General features: G+C 43.4%; 1 protein-coding gene across 4 annotated transcripts in view; it reads right to left on the bottom strand.

The window, feature by feature from the left end:
* Positions 1-22,001, bottom strand: part of trappc8 (trafficking protein particle complex subunit 8) — a 206,965-nt gene that overhangs the window by 114,295 nt on the left and 70,669 nt on the right. For all 4 annotated transcript variants that reach the window (XM_069922556.1, XM_069922557.1, XM_069922558.1 and 1 more), the window contains 3 exons: positions 20,132-20,285; positions 19,739-19,829; positions 9,099-9,346 (listed from right to left, as the gene is read on the bottom strand). In XM_069922556.1, coding sequence (XP_069778657.1) covers positions 9,099-9,346; positions 19,739-19,829; positions 20,132-20,285 — 493 coding nt within the window. The remainder of the gene's footprint in view (positions 1-9,098; positions 9,347-19,738; positions 19,830-20,131; positions 20,286-22,001) is intronic.

Below are 22,001 nucleotides of genomic sequence, written 5' to 3'. Positions count from 1 at the left end.
TAAAACATTAAATTTAAACCCCCACAATTGTTAGGTCTGCTTTGTTCATGAATGAGTGAGACAAACACCAGACTGAGTCGAAATCAGGGTTCTTTGTTCTTTATTACCGGATTGTAACACTTGCAACTAAACATGTTAGTCGGAGAATGCATTCTGCCGTTATCAGCAAAATGGTGATCCTTTATACCCTTGGATACATGCTTAGAACATCATCATATCATTACTTGTCCAATGACTAAAACTGTTGCTATCCTTTCCCTGCTAGCTTCCTGCCTCTCAATCCATCAATGTCTTTCTTATCTTGTAAGTACAAGGATGCATTCACATCTTGTTACAGCCCTGTACAGGGTAACTCCTTACACATTCCCATCTCATGATGTTTTACCTTACACTATGCACAAATGTAAATATGTGTGTGTATTAAAGTCTCAAACTTTGAAAAGTCCATTTTAAAACTCAGCATTATTTTAATCTTGCATGAAGGCCTTAAATTTTCAGTTCAGAAATAATTATAAAGCACTTTTAAACATCATATCTTCAGGCCTCTTTAAACTCACAATTCTTTCGACGAGTTGTCCTTCAGAGAGATGAATCATTCATATGAATGATTTCACAGACCCTCTCTTAACTTGCCTAAGAGTTCAAGAATCTGTTTACTTCTCTTGAATGAAGACTTTGGAATCTCTGTTCCAAATGATGAAACTGCCCTCTTTATCTTAAAGAGACAGTCAGAAGTGGGGTTACTTATTCCAAAGCCACTTACTCTATGTTCTCTTTTTCCAGGAGTAACATAAGCAGCTTTTCCCACCTCTGCAGGGAATATTGCTGCTGGTCAGTTCTGCATCTTAACAGAACGGCAGGTTTTCTTCAACTCAACTCTTTGTTTCTCATTTCAATAATATCTCTCATGTCACATGCTATTTCTGCCTTTGAGGTTTACAATGTCTTTTCACATCCAAGTCCACTTATGCATCCATGATGTCTGCTCACATGATTTATACAGGCACTTCTGAAATAACACCTATTGTTTTCAGTATCTCAAGAACAACCAATAATCCTTCTGCATGCAGCAGCCATTCCATCTTTCAAATTGGCTTCTGTGGTCAATGGTGTTTAAAATGCAAATACCACAGATGCTGCTGAAGCCAACGACCAGCTACAAAGAGCCATGTGTATCCCTTGAAATGCTAATGTGTTGACTTTGTTTCCCTGATCACCCAAAACTAATTTATTAAACCATATCTAGATCAAATATAGTTTTAACATTAAACTAAGGATTAATATTACCACAGGTCCGTTACAAATCTTCAATGTCTGAATGAAAGTGTGACAAGGTTTGGGAGGAATTGTTTGCACACAAACATTTTAAAACAGAAAATTTGCAGAGTGCTTTCTGCAGGAGACAACAAAGTATGGACAGCAGCTTGCCTGGGAGAGCATGTGATCTTTGCAGGCAGAGGAGAAGAGTTTTGCTCTCAGAGAGGGAGGGTGTGAAACAGAGAGGAGAGAAATGGAAATCCGTTCCAGAGAGACAAGCTGGCAAACTTTGGAAGGCTGCCAGGTCAAAGGAGGAGACTGGCGATCTGAAAGAAAGAGGATCATCTGGAGAACCCTGAGGGGGGCAAGTTTCGTCAGCACGACTGATTGAGGAGGAATCAGTTGCGGATGTCCTGGAAAAGGAATCTCTCTCTGAAAACCAGCAAGAACCCTCCTGAATGGTAACCATTTGCCTGTTAAGCACCAAAGCCTGGTGAACTTTGTTCATGCTAACTTCTGTGCACAGTACAAGAATTGCCTGCAACCAGTGAGATTGGACTGTGATCCAAAGAACTTTTCTAATCTTAAATATATGTTACACACACCTGCGCTTAGTATTAGAGGGGGAGGGGGGTGAGGAAATTAAGCAGTTAGATAGATTAAAGTTTAATTCTGTTTTCTTGTTCAAATATAAATTAAAATCTACTTTTGTTTAAGCAACCCTGTGTTGTGGTGCATATCTATTACTGCTAGTTTTTGGGGTCCTCTGGACTCTGTAACATTAGGAATAGACATAAAGATGCAACTTCCCAGGTACGGAAAACAACGTGAAAAGCCAACAAAGAGAAATATCTATTCATGGTTGGCCAGTAGTGCAAATGTACTGTGTTAGTAATGCAGATGATTAGTGCAGGGACGCTCAAACAGGAAGCTCCCAAAAAAAACTATGGGATAATGAATAATAAAGGGAATATTGACCAGTGGGGCAACCCCATTCCTCTTCTCATTGGGCCATGTGATCTTTTACTCCCGTAAAAGCTGATGAGGTTTCACTTCCTACTTCTCACCAAACTTAACAGCAACTGAGACAGTGCATGGACTCACCCCTCACTGTCAGCACAGATTATTAACATTTATTTGGATTGGGACCCTCAACTCGAACAACACATCTTAAAGCTTCTGGTCCCTAAGGCAGCAATATTTAAACTGCAAACTATATTTCTATCTTTCTTCCATTGGAAAGGATGTCAGAAGAATATTGCCAGGATTGGTGGGCTGGGAATTTTCTCTCTGGTGCATTGGAGGTGAGGCGAGGAGACCTCATTGAGGTTTCTAAAATCATGAGAGGTAAATAAGGTAAATAGTCCTGGTGTTTTCCCAGGAGAATCTAAAACAGAAGGGCAGAGATTTAAAGTAAGACTCAACTGATTTAAAAGGGTCCTGGGAAGAACCTTCTATACATAGAAGGTGGTGGGTGTATGTAATGAGTTGCGGGCCTAATAAAGACCAGTTTGGTCTGCATGGACATTGGATCAAAGGGCCCATTTTCACACTATAACTTTTGACATCAGCATAACAGGATGGATGACTGAATCTACTGAATTAATTAAATTTTAAAATTTAATTTAGTTTAGATATGCAGCATGGTGACAGGCCCTTTTGGCCCACAACCCCATGCTGCCTAATTACACCCAATTGACCAACTTCGCACTTTGAATGGTGGGAGGAAAGCAGAGCACTCAGAGAAAATCCACACAGACACAGGAGAAAGTACAAACAGCGCTGGATTGAAACCCAAGTCCCTGGTGCTGTAACAGCATTGAGCGAACAACTACGCTCTACCAGATTACTGGATAGAAACAATGCGGATAGATACAGTATGATTTTTGACAAAATTAGCAATGACAATAAGAGGGACAGAGCAGAATTTGCCGACATCCACTTGTTGCAGCAAGTACAACTTCCACATCATCCAATACAGCAGCCATTCTCCATGGGGGGTGTGCACAACTTCCACATCATCCAATACAGCAGCCATTCTCCATGGGGGGTGTGCACAACTTCCACATCATCCAATACAGCAGCCATTCTCCATGGGGGGGTGTGTACAACTTCCACATCATCCAATACAGCAGCCATTCTCCATGGGGGGGTGTGCACAACTTCCACATCATCCAATACAGCAGCCATTCTCCATGGGGGGGTGTGTACAACTTCCACATCATCCAATACAGCAGCCATTCTCCATGGGGGGTGTGCACAACTTCCACATCATCCAATACAGCAGCCATTCTCCATGGGGGGTGTGCACAACTTCCACATCATCCAATACAGCAGCCATTCTCCATGGGGGGGTGTGTACAACTTCCACATCATCCAATACAGCAGCCATTCTCCATGGGGGGGTGTGCACAACTTCCACATCATCCAATACAGCAGCCATTCTCCATGGGGGGGTGTGCACAACTTCCACATCATCCAATACAGCAGCCATTCTCCATGGGGGGGGTGTGCACAACTTCCACATCATCCAATACAGCAGCCATTCTCCATGGGGGGGTGTGCACAACTTCCACATCATCCAATACAGCAGCCATTCTCCATGGGGGGTGTGCACAACTTCCACATCATCCAATACAGCAGCCATTCTCCATGGGGGGGTGCGCACAACTCATCCAATACAGCAGCCATTCTCCATGGGGGGGGTGTGCACAACTTCCACATCATCCAATACAGCAGCCATTCTCCATGGGGGGGTGCGCACAACTCATCCAATACAGCAGCCATTCTCCATGGGGGGGTGTGCACAACTTCCACATCATCCAATACAGCAGCCATTCTCCATGGGGGGGTGTGCACAACTTCCACATCATCCAATACAGCAGCCATTCTCCATGGGGGGTGTACACAACTTCCACATCATCCAATACAGCAGCCATTCTCAATGGGGAGGTGTGCACAACTTCCACATCATCCAATACAGCAGCCATTCTCCATGGGGGGGGGGGGGTGCGCACAACTCATCCAATACAGCAGCCATTCTCCATGGGGGGGGGGGGGGGTGCGCACAACTTCCACATCATCCAATACAGCAGCCATTCTCCATGGGGGGGGGGGGGTGCACAACTTCCACATCATCCAATACAGCAGCCATTCTCCATGGGGGGGTGTGCACAACTTCCACATCATCCAATACAGCAGCCATTCTCCATGGGGGGGTGTGCACAACTTCCACATCATCCAATACAGCAGCCATTCTCAATGGGGGTGTGTGCACACTTATGTAAAAGCCTTGTTTTCTTAACGGAAAGGAGAGAAGTTCAGGCCGGAGTGAAGTGTGGAAGAAACTAAAACTTCACAGCTTTACAGAGAAGGGGGCCCATAGACATTGAACAAAGTCCTCAGGGGGCCATAGCCAAACAAAGATTGAACATAGAACACTACAGTACAGTGCAGATCCACTGGCCCTCGATGTTGTGCCGACCCATATATTCCTGAAAAAAAGGACTAAACCCTCCCTACCCCGTAACTCTCTCTTTTTCTTTATCCATGTGCCTGTCTAAGAGTCTCTTAAATGCCCCAAATGTTTCAGCCTCCACCACCATCCTTGGCAAGACATTCCAGGCACCCACAACTCTGCATAAAAAAAACTTCTCCCCTAAACTTCCCTCCCTTCACTTTGTACAGATGTTTGCTATTCCTGCCCTGGGAATCAAGCGCTAGCTGTCCACCTTAACTATGCCTCTCATAATCTTGTAGACCACTAAGTCTCTTCTCATCCTTCTAAGCACCAAAGAGAAAAGTCCCAGATCTGCCAACCATGCCTCATAAGACTTATTTTCCAATTCAGGTAACATCCTAGAAAGTCTCCTCTGCAACCTCTCCATAGTTTCCACATCCTTCCACAGCTGAACTTTAGTGTGGTCACACCAGAGATTTGCAGAGATGAACATGATCTCTTTACTCCTGAACTCAATCTCCTTACCAATGAAGCCCAGCACCCCACAGGCCTTCTTAACTATCCTAACAACCTGTGCAGTGACTATGAGGGATGCATGGATTTAGATTTCAAGATCCCTCTGTTTATCCACACTCTTAAGTAACTGACCATTAACCCTGTACTCAGGCTTCTGGTTTATCCTTCCAAAATGTATCACCACATTTATCCAGAATCAAATGCATTTGCCACTTCTCTGCCCAACTCTGGATCCTGTCGATATCCTCTGGTAACCTTCGACAATCTTCAGCTCCATCCACAACTCCTCCAACCTTTGTGTCATCTGCAAACTTACTGACCCATCCTTCCGTCTCTTCATCCAGGTCATTTATAAAAATCACAAAGAGTGGGGGGTCCCAGAACAGATCCCTGAGGCACTCCACTAGTCACTGACCTCCAGGCAGAATACTTTCCTTCCACTACTACTCTCTGCTTTCTTTCTATAAACCAATTTTTTTTAACCACACAGCTAAGGTTCCACTGATCCTGTGCCTCACGACTTTGTGGATTGAGTCTCTCGTGGGGGACCTTGTCAAATGCCTTACTAAAATCCATGCAGACCACATTTACTGCTCTACCCTCAATTCCTTTTGTTACCTCCTCAAAAACTCAATTAGAGTCATGAGGCACAACCTTTCCTTCACAAAGCCATACCGATTGTCCTTGAGTGAAAGTACTTCTCCAAATGCTCATAGATCCTATCTGTAACAATCCTCTCCATTAGTTTGCACACCACTGACGCAAGACTCACTATTCTATAATTCCAAGGATTCTCCCTATTTCCTTTTTTAAACAAAGGGACTACATTTCCATTCTCCAATCCTTCAGCACCTCCCCTGTGGCCAAAGAGAACTCAAAGATCATAGCTACTGTCCCAGCTATCTCTTCCCTCACTTCCAAAAGCAGCCCAGGGAATATTGAGTCCTGTTCTGGGGTCCTATCAATCTTAATGCTTTTAAGAAGATCCAACATTCCCCTTCCTTAATCTCCATGTTATCCAGCACTCCAGCCTGTTCTACTCCAACCTCACCCTAATGAAGGTCCTTTTCTCTTGTGAATACTGAAGCAAAGTATTCATTTAAGTCCTCCCCAACCTCCAGGCACATCTTGCCTCCTTTATCCTTTAGCTGCCCCATTTTCAAAAACCTTCTGTTCTTCATATATTCATAGAACGCCTTGGGCTTCTCCTTAATCCTACCTGCCAAGGCCTTCTCATGCCCCCTTTGAGCTCTCCTAAGTCCTTTCTGAAGCTTCTTCCTGGCTACCATATACGGTACTTCTCATGAGCCCTTCCTGTTTCCTATATAAAATATGTTTCCTTTTTCCACTTGGCTAGCTGCCTCACCTGTTTTGTCAACCATGGCTCCCTTTCTTTCCCATCTTTTCCTTGTCCACTTGGGACAAACCTATTCTGAAACCAGCACCAATGAATGATCCCTAAACGTCTGCTTCCAATTTACTCTCCCTAGTTCCTGCCTCATCCCATTATAATTAGCCCTTCCCCAATTAAACACTTTCCCATTTTGCCAGCCTTTATCCTTTTCCATAGCTCTACTAAAGCTCAGGGAGTTGTGGTCACTCTCACCAAAATGCTCCCCCCACTGATAGGTCCACCACCTGACCCGGTTCATTCCCCAGAACCGGTATGGCCTCTCCTCTAGTCAGCCAGTCCACATACTGTGTCAGGAATCCTTCATGGACACACCTGACAAATTCAGCCCCATCTATCCCTCTTGCAGTAAGGAGGTGCCAGTCAATATTAGGGAAGTTGAATTGGAAGTTGGGAATGGCTGCACTGCAGATGAAGGGAGAAAGATAAAAGATGTGTGTGGTTACACAAAGATCTGTGAATTATTTGTTACAAAGGAAACTTTATTCACAACAGTTGATATACATGGGAAATTGGGTTGGGGAAAACACTTAATTAAAGGGACAGAAATCACAAAACTGAGCTTGTATCTTCTATACAAACATTCCTCAGGTGGATATTCTGAACAATTTCACCAGTTTCCCTGGATTTGGTAAGGTTCTTACTCCTGGATAGCTTGAGGATTTGCTCAGAGAAAGAATGACCCTTTGACAATAGCAAGAATGAAATATTGTGGCCAAAAGGAACGGCGTATTTAAGAACTTCTGCTTAAAGAGTTATGGTGTTTTCAGTTTGTCTAAATGAGATACTAAAAGACATGCATTTTAGAAGAAGTAACAATTTTCTGTGAATTCAAGAAAGTTTCAGCAACATGTTACAAAACATTTACCAGGGATGGGCGGCACAGTTAGCAACGTTGCGACAGCGACCTGGGTTTGAATCCGGTGCTATCTGTAAGGAGTTTGTATGTTCTCCTCGTGGCTGCGTGGGTTTCCTCTTGGTGCACCGCTTTTCTCCCACCATTCAAAAAACATACCTGGGGGTGTAGGTCAATTGGGTATAATTGGGCACGGGCTCGTGGGCCAAAAGGGCCTGTTATTGTTGGGGAAAACAACAGTAAGAAACAAAACTGGAAATTGCTGGAAAAATTCAGCGGCTCTGTTTTTACAATACAATGTTTTTGTTTCCAATTTTCTCCATCTGTTCTTTTTTGTTACATTTTCAGTTGGAAGGTGATGCAGGTCGCACAAAATCCAATTGAAGAGCAGACGAGTTTCAAGACTTGAATGCCATGGATTTCAATTAATTCAGGTGACCTTTTGCTTAAATTGTACCATGTAGTCTAACAAATTTCTTGAACTGGGCATCTCATTTCTTGAACCAGATAGCTCATCTTGGGAAAGTCAGTGCTTTTTGCTCCACCCAGTGACAAAATAATACCATTGCAGGAGCTTTAACACTGGATTTACTGCATAATCTAGCATTCATAATTATTCTTGACATGTTTACCAATACCAATTACCCAAAAAGATGCAGAGAGCGAAGCAAATAATTTATTTCTGGGTTAATCAGACTGGTTAGATCATTACGCATAAGGATTGCACCACACTGCAGGTTTTATGAAGCAATTCATTAACCCAGAAGACAAATTCACAAATCAATTTGAAGACCAGACATTCTTTCATCTTAATACGATTAGTAAAACATTGCAGAGATTCACTACTCCAATAGCACTCCCAAAACCCAATATGTCTACTATTATAATCCTTAACACCAATGCCGCACAAGGTTGCATTCACCCTCTACATTCTAACTGTGGCCAAATACTGTTCTAACTCCATCTTCAAGTTCTTTTTTCCTACATGTTGATTGAGCTGCTGTGTACTTCTTATCCCAATCTGCACAAAGTGAAGAGAGGAAAGTTTTGGGGTAAGTTTTTTTTCAAGCATGTAGAGTCGTGGGTGCCTGACATGCATTGCCAGGGATGGTGGTGGAGGCTGGAACATTAGGGACGTATAAGAGACTCTTAGCCAGGCACATGGATGAAAGAAAAATTAAGGGTTACGAGGTAGCAAGGGTTTTGTTTATTTTTGGGTCAGTACAACATCGAAGGGCCTGTATTGTACTGTAATGTTTTATGCTCTAATCATAACATTCAAATTCATCTTCAATTGCATTTATATACTGCCTGTCTCATCCCCAATGTCCTATCAGTACTTGGGTAGCATATTTTCCCTAACAAGCAATGCTACTCCTCCCCCTTTCATCCTCCCACTCCATCCCACCTAAAACAACGAAACCCCAGAATATTGATCTGCCAGTCCTGCCCCTCCTTACAACCGTTTTGCTAATGGCCACAATGTCATATGGTGTTACAATTTCCTGCGCAGAAAATTGGAAATGCAAGGATTCAGCCAATTATGCAATGACAGTACGTGATCCTTAAACAAAAAAAGCAAAATAAAATTGCCACACCTGGTCGTTCAGCTGCCGGATGGTCTTTTCGATGTGAGGCAGTAATCCCCGGAATGTGAACTCCTGAATAAACTGTCTTATTCGATCATGGTCCGTCAGAGTTAAACTCAAGCCACGAGCACTGGAGCCGTTTTGCTTTGTCGCAGCGTTGACTGTGTCCACAGCATTGACATGGTGAGGACCATCAAACTCCCTTAAATTCACATTTCCCTGAGTTGGATGAGATTTGAAGTTGTTTGGAAATCCAGCTGTTGAAATGGAAAAAGAATGGTTATGTGTATGTGCTGGACAATACCCAGAGCATCTACAGCTGAAATGTTTCCTTTTAATTTTCCCAGTGAAGTTTGTGCATAATAAAACCAGGAAAGATGGAGGGATTGGAGGAGCAAAGCTACCGACACCATATGTCATTGTCAAAGCAGAAACACTTCAATAGACAATAGGAGCTGGAGTAGGCCCTTCGGCCCGTCGGGCCAGCACCGCCATTTTACAGATCATGGCTGATCACTACCATCAGTACCCCTTTCCAGCCTTATCCCCATAACCCTTAACTCCTTTGCCCACTAGAGTCTTATCTAACTCTCTTTTGAACATAGTCAGCGAATCCACCTCTACCACCCTCTGTGGCAGAGCATTCCACAGATTCACACTTCTCTGGGTAAAAAAATGTTTTCTCATCTCCGTCCTAAAGGGCCTACCCTGTATTCTTAAACTATGCCCTCTAGTCCTCGTCTCCCCCATCATAGGGAACAAGTAATCTGACTTCACCTTGTCTATCCCCCTGATGATTTTGTACACCTCAATCATGTCCCCCCTCATCCTTCTAAACTCCATCGGATACAAGTCCAGTTTTTCTAACCTTTCAGCATATGTCAACCCCGCCATCCCTGGAACTAACCTTGTAAATCTGCGCTGCACACCCTCTATTGCTAGTATGTCCTTCCTCAAAATTGGAGACCAGAAAAGGACACAATACTTCAGGTGGGGTCTCACCAGGGCCCTGTACAACTGCAGAAGGGCGTCTCTGTTCCTATACTCCAATCCCCTCTTTATGAAAGCCAACATGCTATTAGCCTTCTTCACAGCTTTCTGAACCTGCATGCTAGTCTTCAGTGACCGGTGAACAAGTACTCCCAGATCCATTTGCTCCTCCCCACTCCCCAGCTTGTCTCCATTTAAATAATACTCAGCTTTCCTATTATTGCCCCCAAAATGGATAACCTCACATTTGCTCACATTGAACGTCATCTTCCATTCAGCAGCCCACTCCCCCAACCTGTCCAAGTCCCTCTGCATTTTCCTGACATCCTCCTCACACCGCCACCCAGTTTCGTGTCATCTGCAAATTTGCTCATGTTATTACTAATCCCCTCATCCAAATCATTTACATAAATTACAAACAACTGAGGACCCAATACCGATCCCTGCGGCACTCCACTCGTCACATCCTGCCATCCTGAAAAAGACCCGCTTACCCCAACCCTTTGTTTCCTATTTCTTAACCAATTTCCTATCCACGTCAGCACCTTACCTCCAATACCATGCTCCCTGATCTTGCCCACTAGTCTCCCGTGCGGTACCTTATCAAAGGCCTTCTGGAAGTCCAAATACACCCCATCCACTGGCTCTCCCAAGTCCACCCTCTTTGTCACATCCTCGAAAAATTCCAGAAGGTTAGTCAAGCATGACTTACCCTTAAGGAATCCATGCCGACTAGCCCTTACACTATTATTTCTGCCTAAGTGTTCTGCTATTACTCCTTTTATGATAGACTCCAATATCTTCCCCACCACTGACGTCAGGCTGACCGGTCTATAATTTCCCGTTTTCTCCCTCCCTCCCTTCTTAAAAATCGGCACCACATCAGCCACTCTCCAATCCTCAGGGACCTCCCCCGAATCTATGGAACTTTGGAAAATGTCGACCAGTGCCTCCACAATTTCCATAGCAACTTCTTCAAGCACCCTGGGATGCAGCCCATCAGGCCCTGGGGATTTATCAGCCTTCAGCCCCAACAATTTACTCACAACCTCCTGTTTCTGGATCCGGATATCCATTTGATCCCCTACTTCCCCAGGAAAGTTCCCCAAGTCTCTTGGTACCGCATGACCACTACCCCCTAACTGACCATAACCTATATCCTCCTTGGTGAAGACAGTTGCAAAGTATTTGTTAAATTCCTCAGCCATCTCCTTGTTGAAAGTAGTGCTAATTATTCAGATCAGTGGGCATCTCTGCAGAGAGGCAGAGTGATTCTTTCAGGTGTACAACCTCTCATTTGAAATGCATGGAGATGAAAAAAGATCGTACAACCGAAAGGTTAAATCCACTTCTGACATTGGGTCCACAACTTGCCCGACTAACCTGATGAGGGCTTCAGGTATTTTATGTTGGACCAGAGACAAACGACTTCTCTCATCAGCCCCTTTCACACTTGAGTCCCACTAAATTGGCCATTCAGCGTCCTGGCATAGGAATGGGGGTTTGGCTTTTCATACTTGACCACTCCCAACTGGGACATGAATGCTTTCACACTTGCAAGGAGCCATCCGCAGGGTTAGGACTGTTTTACCTTCTACCGGTGACGTCATGACGCATCAAGCGACAGTGGGCCTGCCCTAAATACTGATCAACGTATTATGATCTTATATTTGAACAAAATTAATCATGCCTAATTATAACATAATTAAGCTTTATGTAACACAGTATGAGCCCTTCAGCCCCTGTTGTTGTGCTGACCTATATAAACCTTTTATAAGGGACCGTGGGAAAGTGCTAACAATAAATAGCAATAGTGGACAATTTATAAACAGGATGGGAAAGTCGGTAGCACTACAGCACTCAATTTATACAGTGTGGGAAAGTTGGTCGCACTATCGCGTACAATTTATAAATACTGTGAGGAACAAGAATTCCATGTAGCAGAGAAAGCGCTGTATGCCCGGCTACATACATGGAGCATTCATGGAGAGGTTTCTCTGCCACACAGCATTCTGGGAAGTCAGGTCTGCCATTGCTCTTTATAAATTCTGTGCAATAGTGCTACCAACTTTCCCATGCTGTTTAAAAATTGTCTCCTATTGTTATTTATTGCTATTTTCTCTCTCTCTTTCTCTCTCTCCTGCTGCAACTTTCCCACAGCAAAGTTTATATCTTCATTTTAATCTTCCTTTATGTTCCTGCACTCATGCAAAAATTGGGTCATTTCAATCCCACAGTGCAATTGACTTTCACACTTGCCTGATTGCAACACCAGAATCTACAGACACCAGGATTGTACAAGGGGTCATTAACAAGGACTTCTCGTTTCCTTTAACCCCCCACCTCCCACCTATCCCCATTTCTCCTTTCCTTTAGCTCTATTTCTTGTTACTTTTCCCAGTTCTTCCTCTCCTCCAGCACGGGATTCAAAGAGCTACCCCCTTCCCCAATGAATTCTCACTTTTCTTCTCTTGTCCTCCTATCCATGTCAAATTATGGCCTTTTTTTGTCAGGGGGTTGATCTGTGCTCCAGCCCTGACGTTTTCTTCCCCTTCTCCCGCAGCCTGTTTATTCAGGTACCTATCTACTTTATCCCCAGACCTTGAAGAAGGGCTCAGTCTCTCCTGTGGACGCTGTGTGACCTGCTGAGTTCCTCGAGCACTTCTATGCTTTTACAACAATCACAATATCTGCAGACTCTCATGTTTTACATCTCTCGAGACGAAAACAACCAATGTATTTCACTTCTGGCTACTAGATTAACACAAGGATTAAAAGGAAACACCTTTCTCCGGAGAAGTCCAACCAAAGAAGTTTTTTTTAAGCAAAACACAACCCAAGAGCCAACCTCATTGAACTCGGACAGATTGTGTACATAAATGGATAAGACTGCATGCTGCTAAACAAGTCGCCAGTTAATAAATTAATCTACTAACACCTGATTCAAGAAATTCTTGGGGATCAGGTGTAAAGAAAAAGAACAAGAAACTCCAGTGAATCTATTCTTCATGGGCTTGAGTGCTGCCGTGAACAGGGGGGTGGGGTTGAGTACTGCCGCATACAGGGGGGTGCGGTTGAGTGCTGCCACAAACAGGGGGTGGGATTGGGTGCTGCAGCAAACAGGGGGTGGGGAAGCGAGGTAGTTCAGGCAAGCGAGGTAGTTCGGGCAAGAGGTGAGGTAGTTCGGGCGAGAGATGAGAGGAGGAGCGAGAAGTGAGCGACATGGCCGGGAAGTGAAAAAGGGTGTGCTTACCAGTCTCGGGCCTAGTTTGGGAGAGAGACACAGCGCCGAGGAGTGTGGAGTGAGCGACAGGGCCAGTAAGTAAAAAGGAGAAAGCAGGAGGGAGAGTGGGCTTTTAAAAAAAAGGCGTGGTAGGCAAACAGTTGAGTGTTTTTTGGGGGAGTGAGTAATTGAGTTAATTGGCAGGGGCCAATAAAACGAGGGGAAGTCAGGGAGCGGTCAAATGAGCAAGTGACACAGAGAAGGAGTGGGACTTAAAGGCTTTGGCGAGCTGAGGTCATGCTTGTTCACATTAAGGAAAGGCTAATTAGTTGTTTATTTGTTTCTTTAGTTTTTCTTTCCACTGCATTTGAGGAAGGGAGAGAGAAAGGATGAGTGTTGGGGCAGTTTGCTGTTCTCCGTGTCAGATGTGGGAGGTCCTGGAGTCTCCTAGCCTCCCAGGCATCCATGTTTGCACCAGGTGTACTGAGCTGCAGCTTCTCGGGGACCATGTAAGGGAACTGGAGCTGCAGTCGATGACCTCGCTCTGGTCAGAGAGAGAGTGAGGACGTCATAGACAGGAGTTACAGCCAGGTGGTCTCACCAGGGCCAAGGGAGGAAGACAAGTGGGTCCCAGTTAGGAGAGGGAAGGGGAAGAGTAAGGTGCTAGAGAGGACCCCTGTGGCTGTAACCCTCAATAATAAGTACTCCTCTTTGAGTACTGTTGGGGGGAACAGCCTAGCTGGGGGGAACAGCCTAGCTGGGGGAAGCAACAGTGGCTGTGTCTTTGGCACAGGGTTGGCCCCTGTGGCTCAGAAGGGTAGGGAAAGGAAGAGAAGGGCAGTAGTCATAGGGGACTCAATAGTTAGGAGGACAGATAGGGGATTCTGTGGACACAATAAGAAGAACCGGATGGTGGTTTGCCTCCCTGGTGCCAGGGTGCAGGATGTTGCTGCTTGTGTCCAAGATATCCTGAGGTGGGAGGGAGATGAGCCAGAGACAATGGTACATGTTGGTAGGAATAGAGATGTCCTGAAAAAGTGAGTACAGGGAGTTAGGTAGAGAGTTGAAAGAAGGACTGCAAAGAAAGTAATCTCAGGATTACTGTCTGTGCCACACGACTGTGAGAACAGGAATAGAATGAGGTGAAGGGGTGGAGCAAGGGGCAGGGATTCAAGTTTCTGGATCACTGGGACCATTTTTGGGGGAGGTGGGACCTGTACAAAAAGGATTGGTTGCACTTGAATCCCAGGGGGACCAGATTCCTGGCAGGGACACTTGCTAAGGCAACTCAGGAGACTTTAAACTAGAATGGTTGGGGGGAGGGAACCAAATGGAAGAGAACAGCAAAGAGAAGGTGAGATAGCAAACCAGAGAAAGCTTGAAGACAGTATTTGAGTGTGGAAAGGCAGGTGATAGAGAAGGGAGATGCTCTCTATGAAGTTGGAGGGGAGATGATTAAAAAAAACATCTTAGAGTTGCTTGTAAAGATAGGGGGAAAAAAGAGAGAAGTGGGAAATCTCTGAAATGCATATATTTTAATGCTAGGATCTTTGTAAGGAAGGAGGATGATCTGAGGGTATGGAAATGACACTTGGAAGTATGATGTGGTAGCGATTAGTGAAACATGCAAACCTGGGAATTATAGGCCTGTAAGTCTGACGTCTGTGGTGGGCAAGTTGATGGAAAGTGTTCTGAGGGATGCTATTTACAAATTTGTGGAGGTACAGGGATTGATAGGGAGTAATCAGCATGGTTTTGTCAGGGGTAGATCATGCTTGACAAACCTGATTGATTTCTTCGAGGGGGTTACAAAAAAGGTTGATGAAGGGAAAGCTGTGGATGTTGTCTATTTGGACTTTAGTAAAGCTTTTGACAAAGTTCCCCACAGGAGGTTAGGAAAAAAGGTGGAGGCATTAGGTATAAATAAGGAGGTAGTGAAATGGATTCAGCAGTGGTTGGATGGAAGGAGTCAGAGAGTAGAGGTAGAAAATTGTTTGTCCAATTGGAGGCCAGTGACTAGTGGAGTTCCTCAGGGTTCGGTCCTGGGTCCACTATTATTTGTTATATATATTAACGATCTGGATGGAGGGGTGGAGAATTGGATAAGCAAGTTTGCGGATGACACAAAGATTGGTGGAGTTGTGGACAGTGAGGTAGATTACTGTAGATTAAAAGCTGATTTAGGAAGGCTGGAGGTGTGGGCTGAGAAATGGCTGTTGGAATTTAATACAGATAAATGTGAGGTGCTACATTTTGGAAAGGCAAATTTAAATAGGTCATATACATTGAATGGTAGACAATTAAGGAGTGCAGAGCAACAAAGGGATTTAGGAGATGGTAAATAGTACCCTCAAGGCTGAAACTCAGGTAGATGTGTGGTGAAGAAGGCATTTGGAATGTTGGCCTTCATAAATCGGAGTATTGAATTCAAGAGTAGGGAGGTTATGATGAAATTGTACAAGGCATTGGTGAGGCCAAATTTGGAGTACTGTGTACAGTTTTGGTCACCAAATTATAGGAAAGATATAAACAAAATAGAGAGAGTGCAGAGAAGGTTCACGAGAATGTTGACAGGATTTCAGGGTCTGAGTTACAGGAAAAGGTTGTGCAGACTGGGGCTTTTTTCTCTGGAGCGTAGAAGATTGAGAGGGGACTTGATAGAGGTGTTTAAGATTTTAAAAGGGACAGACAGAGTAAATGTGGATAGGCTTTTTCAATTAAGAAAGGGGGAGATTCAAACTAGAGGACATGGTTTAAGATTGAAGGGGGAAAATTATAAGGGGAACATGAGGGGAAATTTCTTTACGCAGAGGGTGGTGGGGATGTGGAATGAGCTTCCGGCAGACGTGGTCGAGGCGGGATCATTGGATACATTTAAGGAAAGACTGGATCGTTACATGGATAGGAGGGGACTAGAGGGGTATGGACCGGGTGCTGGTCAGTGGGACTAGGAGGGTGGGGATTTGCTACGGCATGGACTAGTAGGGCCGAACTGGCCTGTTCTGTGCTGTAAGTAAGTGGTTATATGGTTGCAGGAGGGATGTGATTGGCAGCTAATTATTCCTAGATTTTGTTGCTTTAAGTGTGATTGAATCAGGGGATGGGGGGGGAGAGAGGGGGGAGGCAAGAGGGGGTGGTGCAGCATTACTTGTCAGAGAAAATATTACAGTGGTGCTTAGGCAGGATAGATTAAAGGACTCATCCAGGGAGGCTATTTGGGTGGAAGTGAGGAATGGGAAAGGGGTATTACACTTATAGGGGTGTATTATAGACCACCTAATGGGGAACGAGAACTAGAGGAACAAATTTGTAGGGAGATAACAGATATGTGTAGTAAGCACAGGGTCGTGATTATGGGAGATTTTCATTTTCCACATAGATTGGGAAACCCATTCTGTGAAAAGGCTGGAAGGGTTGGAGTTTGTAAAATGTGTGCAGGATTTTTTTTTAAGAGCAATATGTAGAGGTACCTAGAGAAGGGGCAGTGTTGGATCTACTGTTGGGGAATGAGATAGGTCAGGTGATGGAGGAATGTGTTGGGGAGCACTTTGGATCCAGTGATCATAGTACCATTAGCTTCAATGTAATAATGGAAAGGGATAGGTCAGGACCTAGGGTTGAGGTTTTCGAGAGAGGGGAAAAGCTAAATTTGAGAAGATGCAGAAGGATTAACAAGGAGTGAATTGGGACAATTTGTTTTATGGGTAGGATGTTGTAGAGAAATGGTGGTCTTTTAAAGGGCGAAATTTTGAGGGTACAAAATCTTTGTTCCTGTTAGGTTGAAAAGTTGGGTCAAAAGTTTGAGAGAGCCATGGTTTTCAAGGGATCTTGGAAACTTGGTTTGAAAAATGAGGGAGACCTACAATAAATATAAGAAACAAGGAATAAAGGAGATGTTCGGAGAAAAGTGAATGTAAAAACAATCTTAAAGAAATTAGAAAAACTAAAACGTACGAGGTGGCTTTAGCAAACAGTAAAAATAAATCCAAAGGGTTTCTACACATATGTTAATAGCAAAAGGAGAGTGAGAGGTAAAATTGGTCCCTTAGACAATCAGAGTGGACAATTGTGTGAGAAGCCAAAAGGCTTGAATAAATTTCTTAGTATTCACAAAGAGAAAGATATTGAAGTGTGCAGGGTAAACAGAGGAAAGGGGGTAATTATGGAGCCTACAGTGATTAAGAAAGAGGAACTACTGGAGCTTTTGAAACACATAAAGGTGGGTAAGTCTCCAGGTCCCAATGGGATTTTCCCCAGGAACTTGAGAGGTTAGTGAGGAAATAGTAGAGACTCTGTGACAGTATTTTTTTTTCAAATGTCATTAGAGATGGGTATAGTGCCGGAGGATTGGTGTATTACATATGGTTCCGTTGTTTGATAAGGGTTCAAGGAGCAAAGCTGGCAATTATAGGCCTGTAAGTTTGATATCGTGGTAGGTAAATTAATGGAAAGCGTTCTTAGAGATAAGTATCTGGAGAGACAGGGTTTGATCAGAACACTCAACATGGATTTGTGTGGAAGGTCATATTTGACCAATCTTGTTGAATTTTTTGAAGAGGTGACTAGGAATGTTGGAGAGTAGAGCAGTGAATGTTGTCTATATGGAGTTTAGTAAGGCCTTTGATAAGGTTCCTCATGGAGGTTAGTTCGGAAGGTTCAGTCATTAGGTATTAATTTTGAGATAGTTAAATGGATTCAACAGTGGCTCGAAGGGAGATGTCAGAGATTCATAGTGGATAACTGTTTGCCAGGTTGGAGGCCAGTGACAAGCGGTGTGCCTCAGGGATCTGTATTGGGCCCATTGCTGTTTGTCATATACATTAATAATCTGGATGATGGGTGGTAAATTGGATTAGTAAATGTGTGAATGATACTAAAATAGATGGAATTGTGGATAATGAAGGTTTTGAAAGATTGCAGAGGGATTTGGACTGATTAGAAGAGTGGGCTGAGAGATGGCAGATGGAGTTTAATGCTGATGGGTGTGAGGTGCTTCATTTTGGAAGGAATAATCAAAACAGGACGTGCGTAGTAAATGGGAGGGCACTGAGGAATGGAGTGGAGCAGAAAGATCAAGGAATAATGATGCATCGTTCCCTGAAGGTAGAATCTCATGTGGATAGGGTGGTGAAGAAGGTTTTCAGTATGCTGGCCTTTATAACTCAATGCATAGAATACAGGAGTTGGGAGGTGATGTTCAGACTGCACAGGCATTGGTGAGGCCAAATTTGGAATATTATCTGCAGTTCTGGTCACCAAATTATAGGAAGGATATCAACAAGATAGAGAGTGGAGAGAAGATTTATGAAAATGTTAACTGGGTTTCAGCATCGAGATTACAAAGAAAGACTGAGCAAACTAGGTCTTTATTCTTTGGAGCGTAGAAGGTTGAGAGGGGATTTGATAGAGGTATTTAAGATTATGAGAGGGATAGATAGAGTTGATGTGGATCAGCTTTTTCCATTGAGAGTAGGAGAGATTGAAACAAGAGGTCATGAGTTAAAGAGCAAAAGTTTAGAAGTAATTTGAGGGGGAACTTCTTCACTCAGAGAGCGGTGGCTGTGTGGAATGAGCTTCTGGGAGAAGTAGTGGCGGCAGGGTCAATTTTTCATTTAAGGAAAAATTGGATAAGTATATGGATGGGAGGGGAATGGAGGGTGCAAGTAGGTGGGACTAGAGGAGAGGACTTAGTTCAGTATGGACTAGAAGGGCCGAAGTGGCCTGTTTCCGTGCTGGAATTGTTTTTTATATGCATGTGTACACACATACACATACTAAAGCTCAAGAAAATTAGTGTACTATTTAAAAGTGAGAACTTTTTTTTTATTGGGCACAACTAAAACATAATTGGCTTTTAATCACTCAAAGCTAATCCAAACACAGCATTGTGGGTGCCACAAAATGTAAAAGCTTTATCCATTTTGGACAGCATGGTTAGCTGAACGCTATCACAGAGCCAGCAACCTGGTTCAAATCTCGTGCTGTCTGTAGGGAGTTTGTATGTTCTCCCCTTCTCCATGTACATTTCTTCCAGATGCTCTGGCTTCTTCCCATCCTCCAAAACCTATGGGGGGTTGTAGGATAATTGGGCGACACAGGCTCGTGGGGCGGAAGGGCCTATTATTTATTGTGCTGTATGTCTAAATTTAATACCCCTGCTCTTGTTAATTTAACCTTTTATCAATTTTTAATCAACTTGCCAATTAAATAATTTTATCACCAATGTTTATGGAAAGGGTTTTACATTCCAAGCCAGGTACAAATTAAAATAATTTTTTTATGTTCTTCAAGATCTTCAATCTGTACCTTCATTACCAAAGAGCTGTGGAAATAATTTTCTCTGCTGGTACATGCTAGAGGGATGATGCTTGTCCCTTTTTCAATCTTTCCAAACAACAGTCTGAAAATAAATCGTGTCTCTCTGGTATTTACTTACCATTGATTGGACTGTCCAACCCATCTAACTCTACTCCGATCACTTTCTCGTTACTCTTGTTGGCAAGTGGAATGAAACCATCACAGATTTCCTTCAGACGAATTCAATATATAAAGTAAAACTTTGTTAGCATTTTAAAAATGAAATGCAATCTAGTTAAAATGAACACCAACAATCTGCTATCAAATTGTTCTTAAGTCTCAATGGTTTGGCATTTGGCTTCCTTCATTTTAGAGCCTATTGCAAGGCCCATTATTTTCAATTGGCTGGTGATTATAGTTATTTATTACATTTAAATTCACTTTTCAATGCTTAAAAAAGCGGCAATACGCCATAACTACTGATCTGGCTGTAAAGTATTTGGGACGTGTAGAGGTCAAAAAGAAAGCATACCTGATTTTGCAAATTGTTTCGATTCAAGTACTGACTCCAAGGGTCAGGGATCTGCTCATCTGCTCCGCTCGATGGAATTCGGGAGTTAAACTTCAGTAAGTAGCACCCTTGTGTCCCATATCTCTGCTTCATTTCTTCATAAACAGATTCAGCTCTGAGGAATAAGTGAGAAATTCAGTTCAAGGCGAAGATAGATATCAGACAGTGAATTAAAAAGTACACAGTAAAAGGCCATGGATGTTTTACGCAGTGGTCATTAATCCAGCTTCATACAACTGCATAAGATCACCAAGGAGAAATCTAATATACAATAGAATGATTTTACAAAAGTAATAATTAAGATAGCCATTTTCAAACAGAAATTGCAAGGGGAATGCAATGGTATTTTAGATTTAAGACTTGTCAATTCTCCTATTCTTTAATGCTCAGCAAAAAACTTCTCATCTTGTAAGATCAGGGATATCTCATCGAGTGTTAAGGTTATAATTTCACTTTTTGGATGTTGACAATGAGAGTACAGAATAATGTAATGCAATACACAAACATGCTGGAGAATTTCAGCAGGTCACGCAGCGTCTAATGGAAGCAAGAGGTAAGCAACGTTTTGGGCCCTGGTCCTTCAACAAGGTATGAGCAAAAAGCAGGCGGGTGTCTGAATAAAAAGGAGGAAGGGCAGGTAGAAGCACAGGTCAGCAGGCAAGGGATAGGAGCACAGGTCAGCAGACAAGAAACTTGTAGGTGGATATGGGTGGGGGGGCATGAGAGTAAAATGTTGAAAAGTAATGGGGGAGAGGGAAGGGGGCAGGAAACTAATGGAGAGGAGACAGGGGATAGGGAAAGAGTCAGAAACGTGAGAAGACAATGTTCATGTGACTGAATAGTAAGTACCCAGACAGAATATTAGGCGTTGTTCCTCCAATTTGCCAGTAGCCTCAGTTTAGAAGTCAGATGATAAACATGAACTCGGTTCCCAATTAGAACACCACAGCGCAGAAACAGGCCCTTCAGCTTCCAGTCTGTGCCGAACCATTTCCCTGCATTTTCCAAGTGACCTGCATCCAGACCATATCCCTCCAGACACCACCCCCTCCCCCCATCCACATTCCTGTTCAAATTCTTCTAAAATGTCAACATTGAGCCAATATCCCCCACTTCAGTTGGTAGCTCGTTCCACACTCTCAACACACTCTGCACGAAGAGTTCCCCCAAATGTTCTCTTTAAAATGTACCCCTTTCATCCTTAATCCATGTCCCTCTAGTTTTACTTTCACCTGAACCTCAGTGGAAAAAGGCTGCTCGCATTTACTTTATTTATGCCCCTCATACTTTTGTATCTCCCGATCAAATCTCCCCTCATTCTTCTACACTTCAGGGAATCAAGTCCTAACCTGTTTCACCTTCCATGTTACTCAGTTCCTCAAGTCCCAGCAACATTTTCTCTTCACTCTTATTCTGTAGTTATATGATCAAAACCACACACAATACTCCAAATTTGGCCTCATGAATGTCTTATTTAATGTTACCTTAACATTCCACTCCTTTACTCAGTGTCTTGATTTATGAATGTGCCAAAAGCTCTCTTTATGACACCATGACCCCACTTGTGCATCTGTAATCCCCGATCCTTTGGTCCTACTGCTCTCCTCAGTGCCCTGCCATTTACAGTGAATGTCCTATCTTGGTTTGTCCTTCCAAAATGCAACACCTCACATCTTTTTGCATTAAATTCCATCTGCTATTTTGCAGCCCATTTTTCCAGAAGTTCCAGACCCCTCTACAAGCTTCAAAAGCCTTCCTTACTGTCCACTACACCCCCAATCTTTGTGTCACCAGCAAATTTGCTGATCTATTTACTGCATTATGTCCAGAT

Source organism: Narcine bancroftii, chromosome 2 (assembly GCF_036971445.1).
Source record: "Narcine bancroftii isolate sNarBan1 chromosome 2, sNarBan1.hap1, whole genome shotgun sequence".
In the NCBI taxonomy this organism is placed as follows: Eukaryota; Metazoa; Chordata; class Chondrichthyes; order Torpediniformes; family Narcinidae; genus Narcine; species Narcine bancroftii.
Note: the sequence above shows the minus strand (reverse complement) of the source record. Positions and strands in the feature narration are given on the sequence as shown.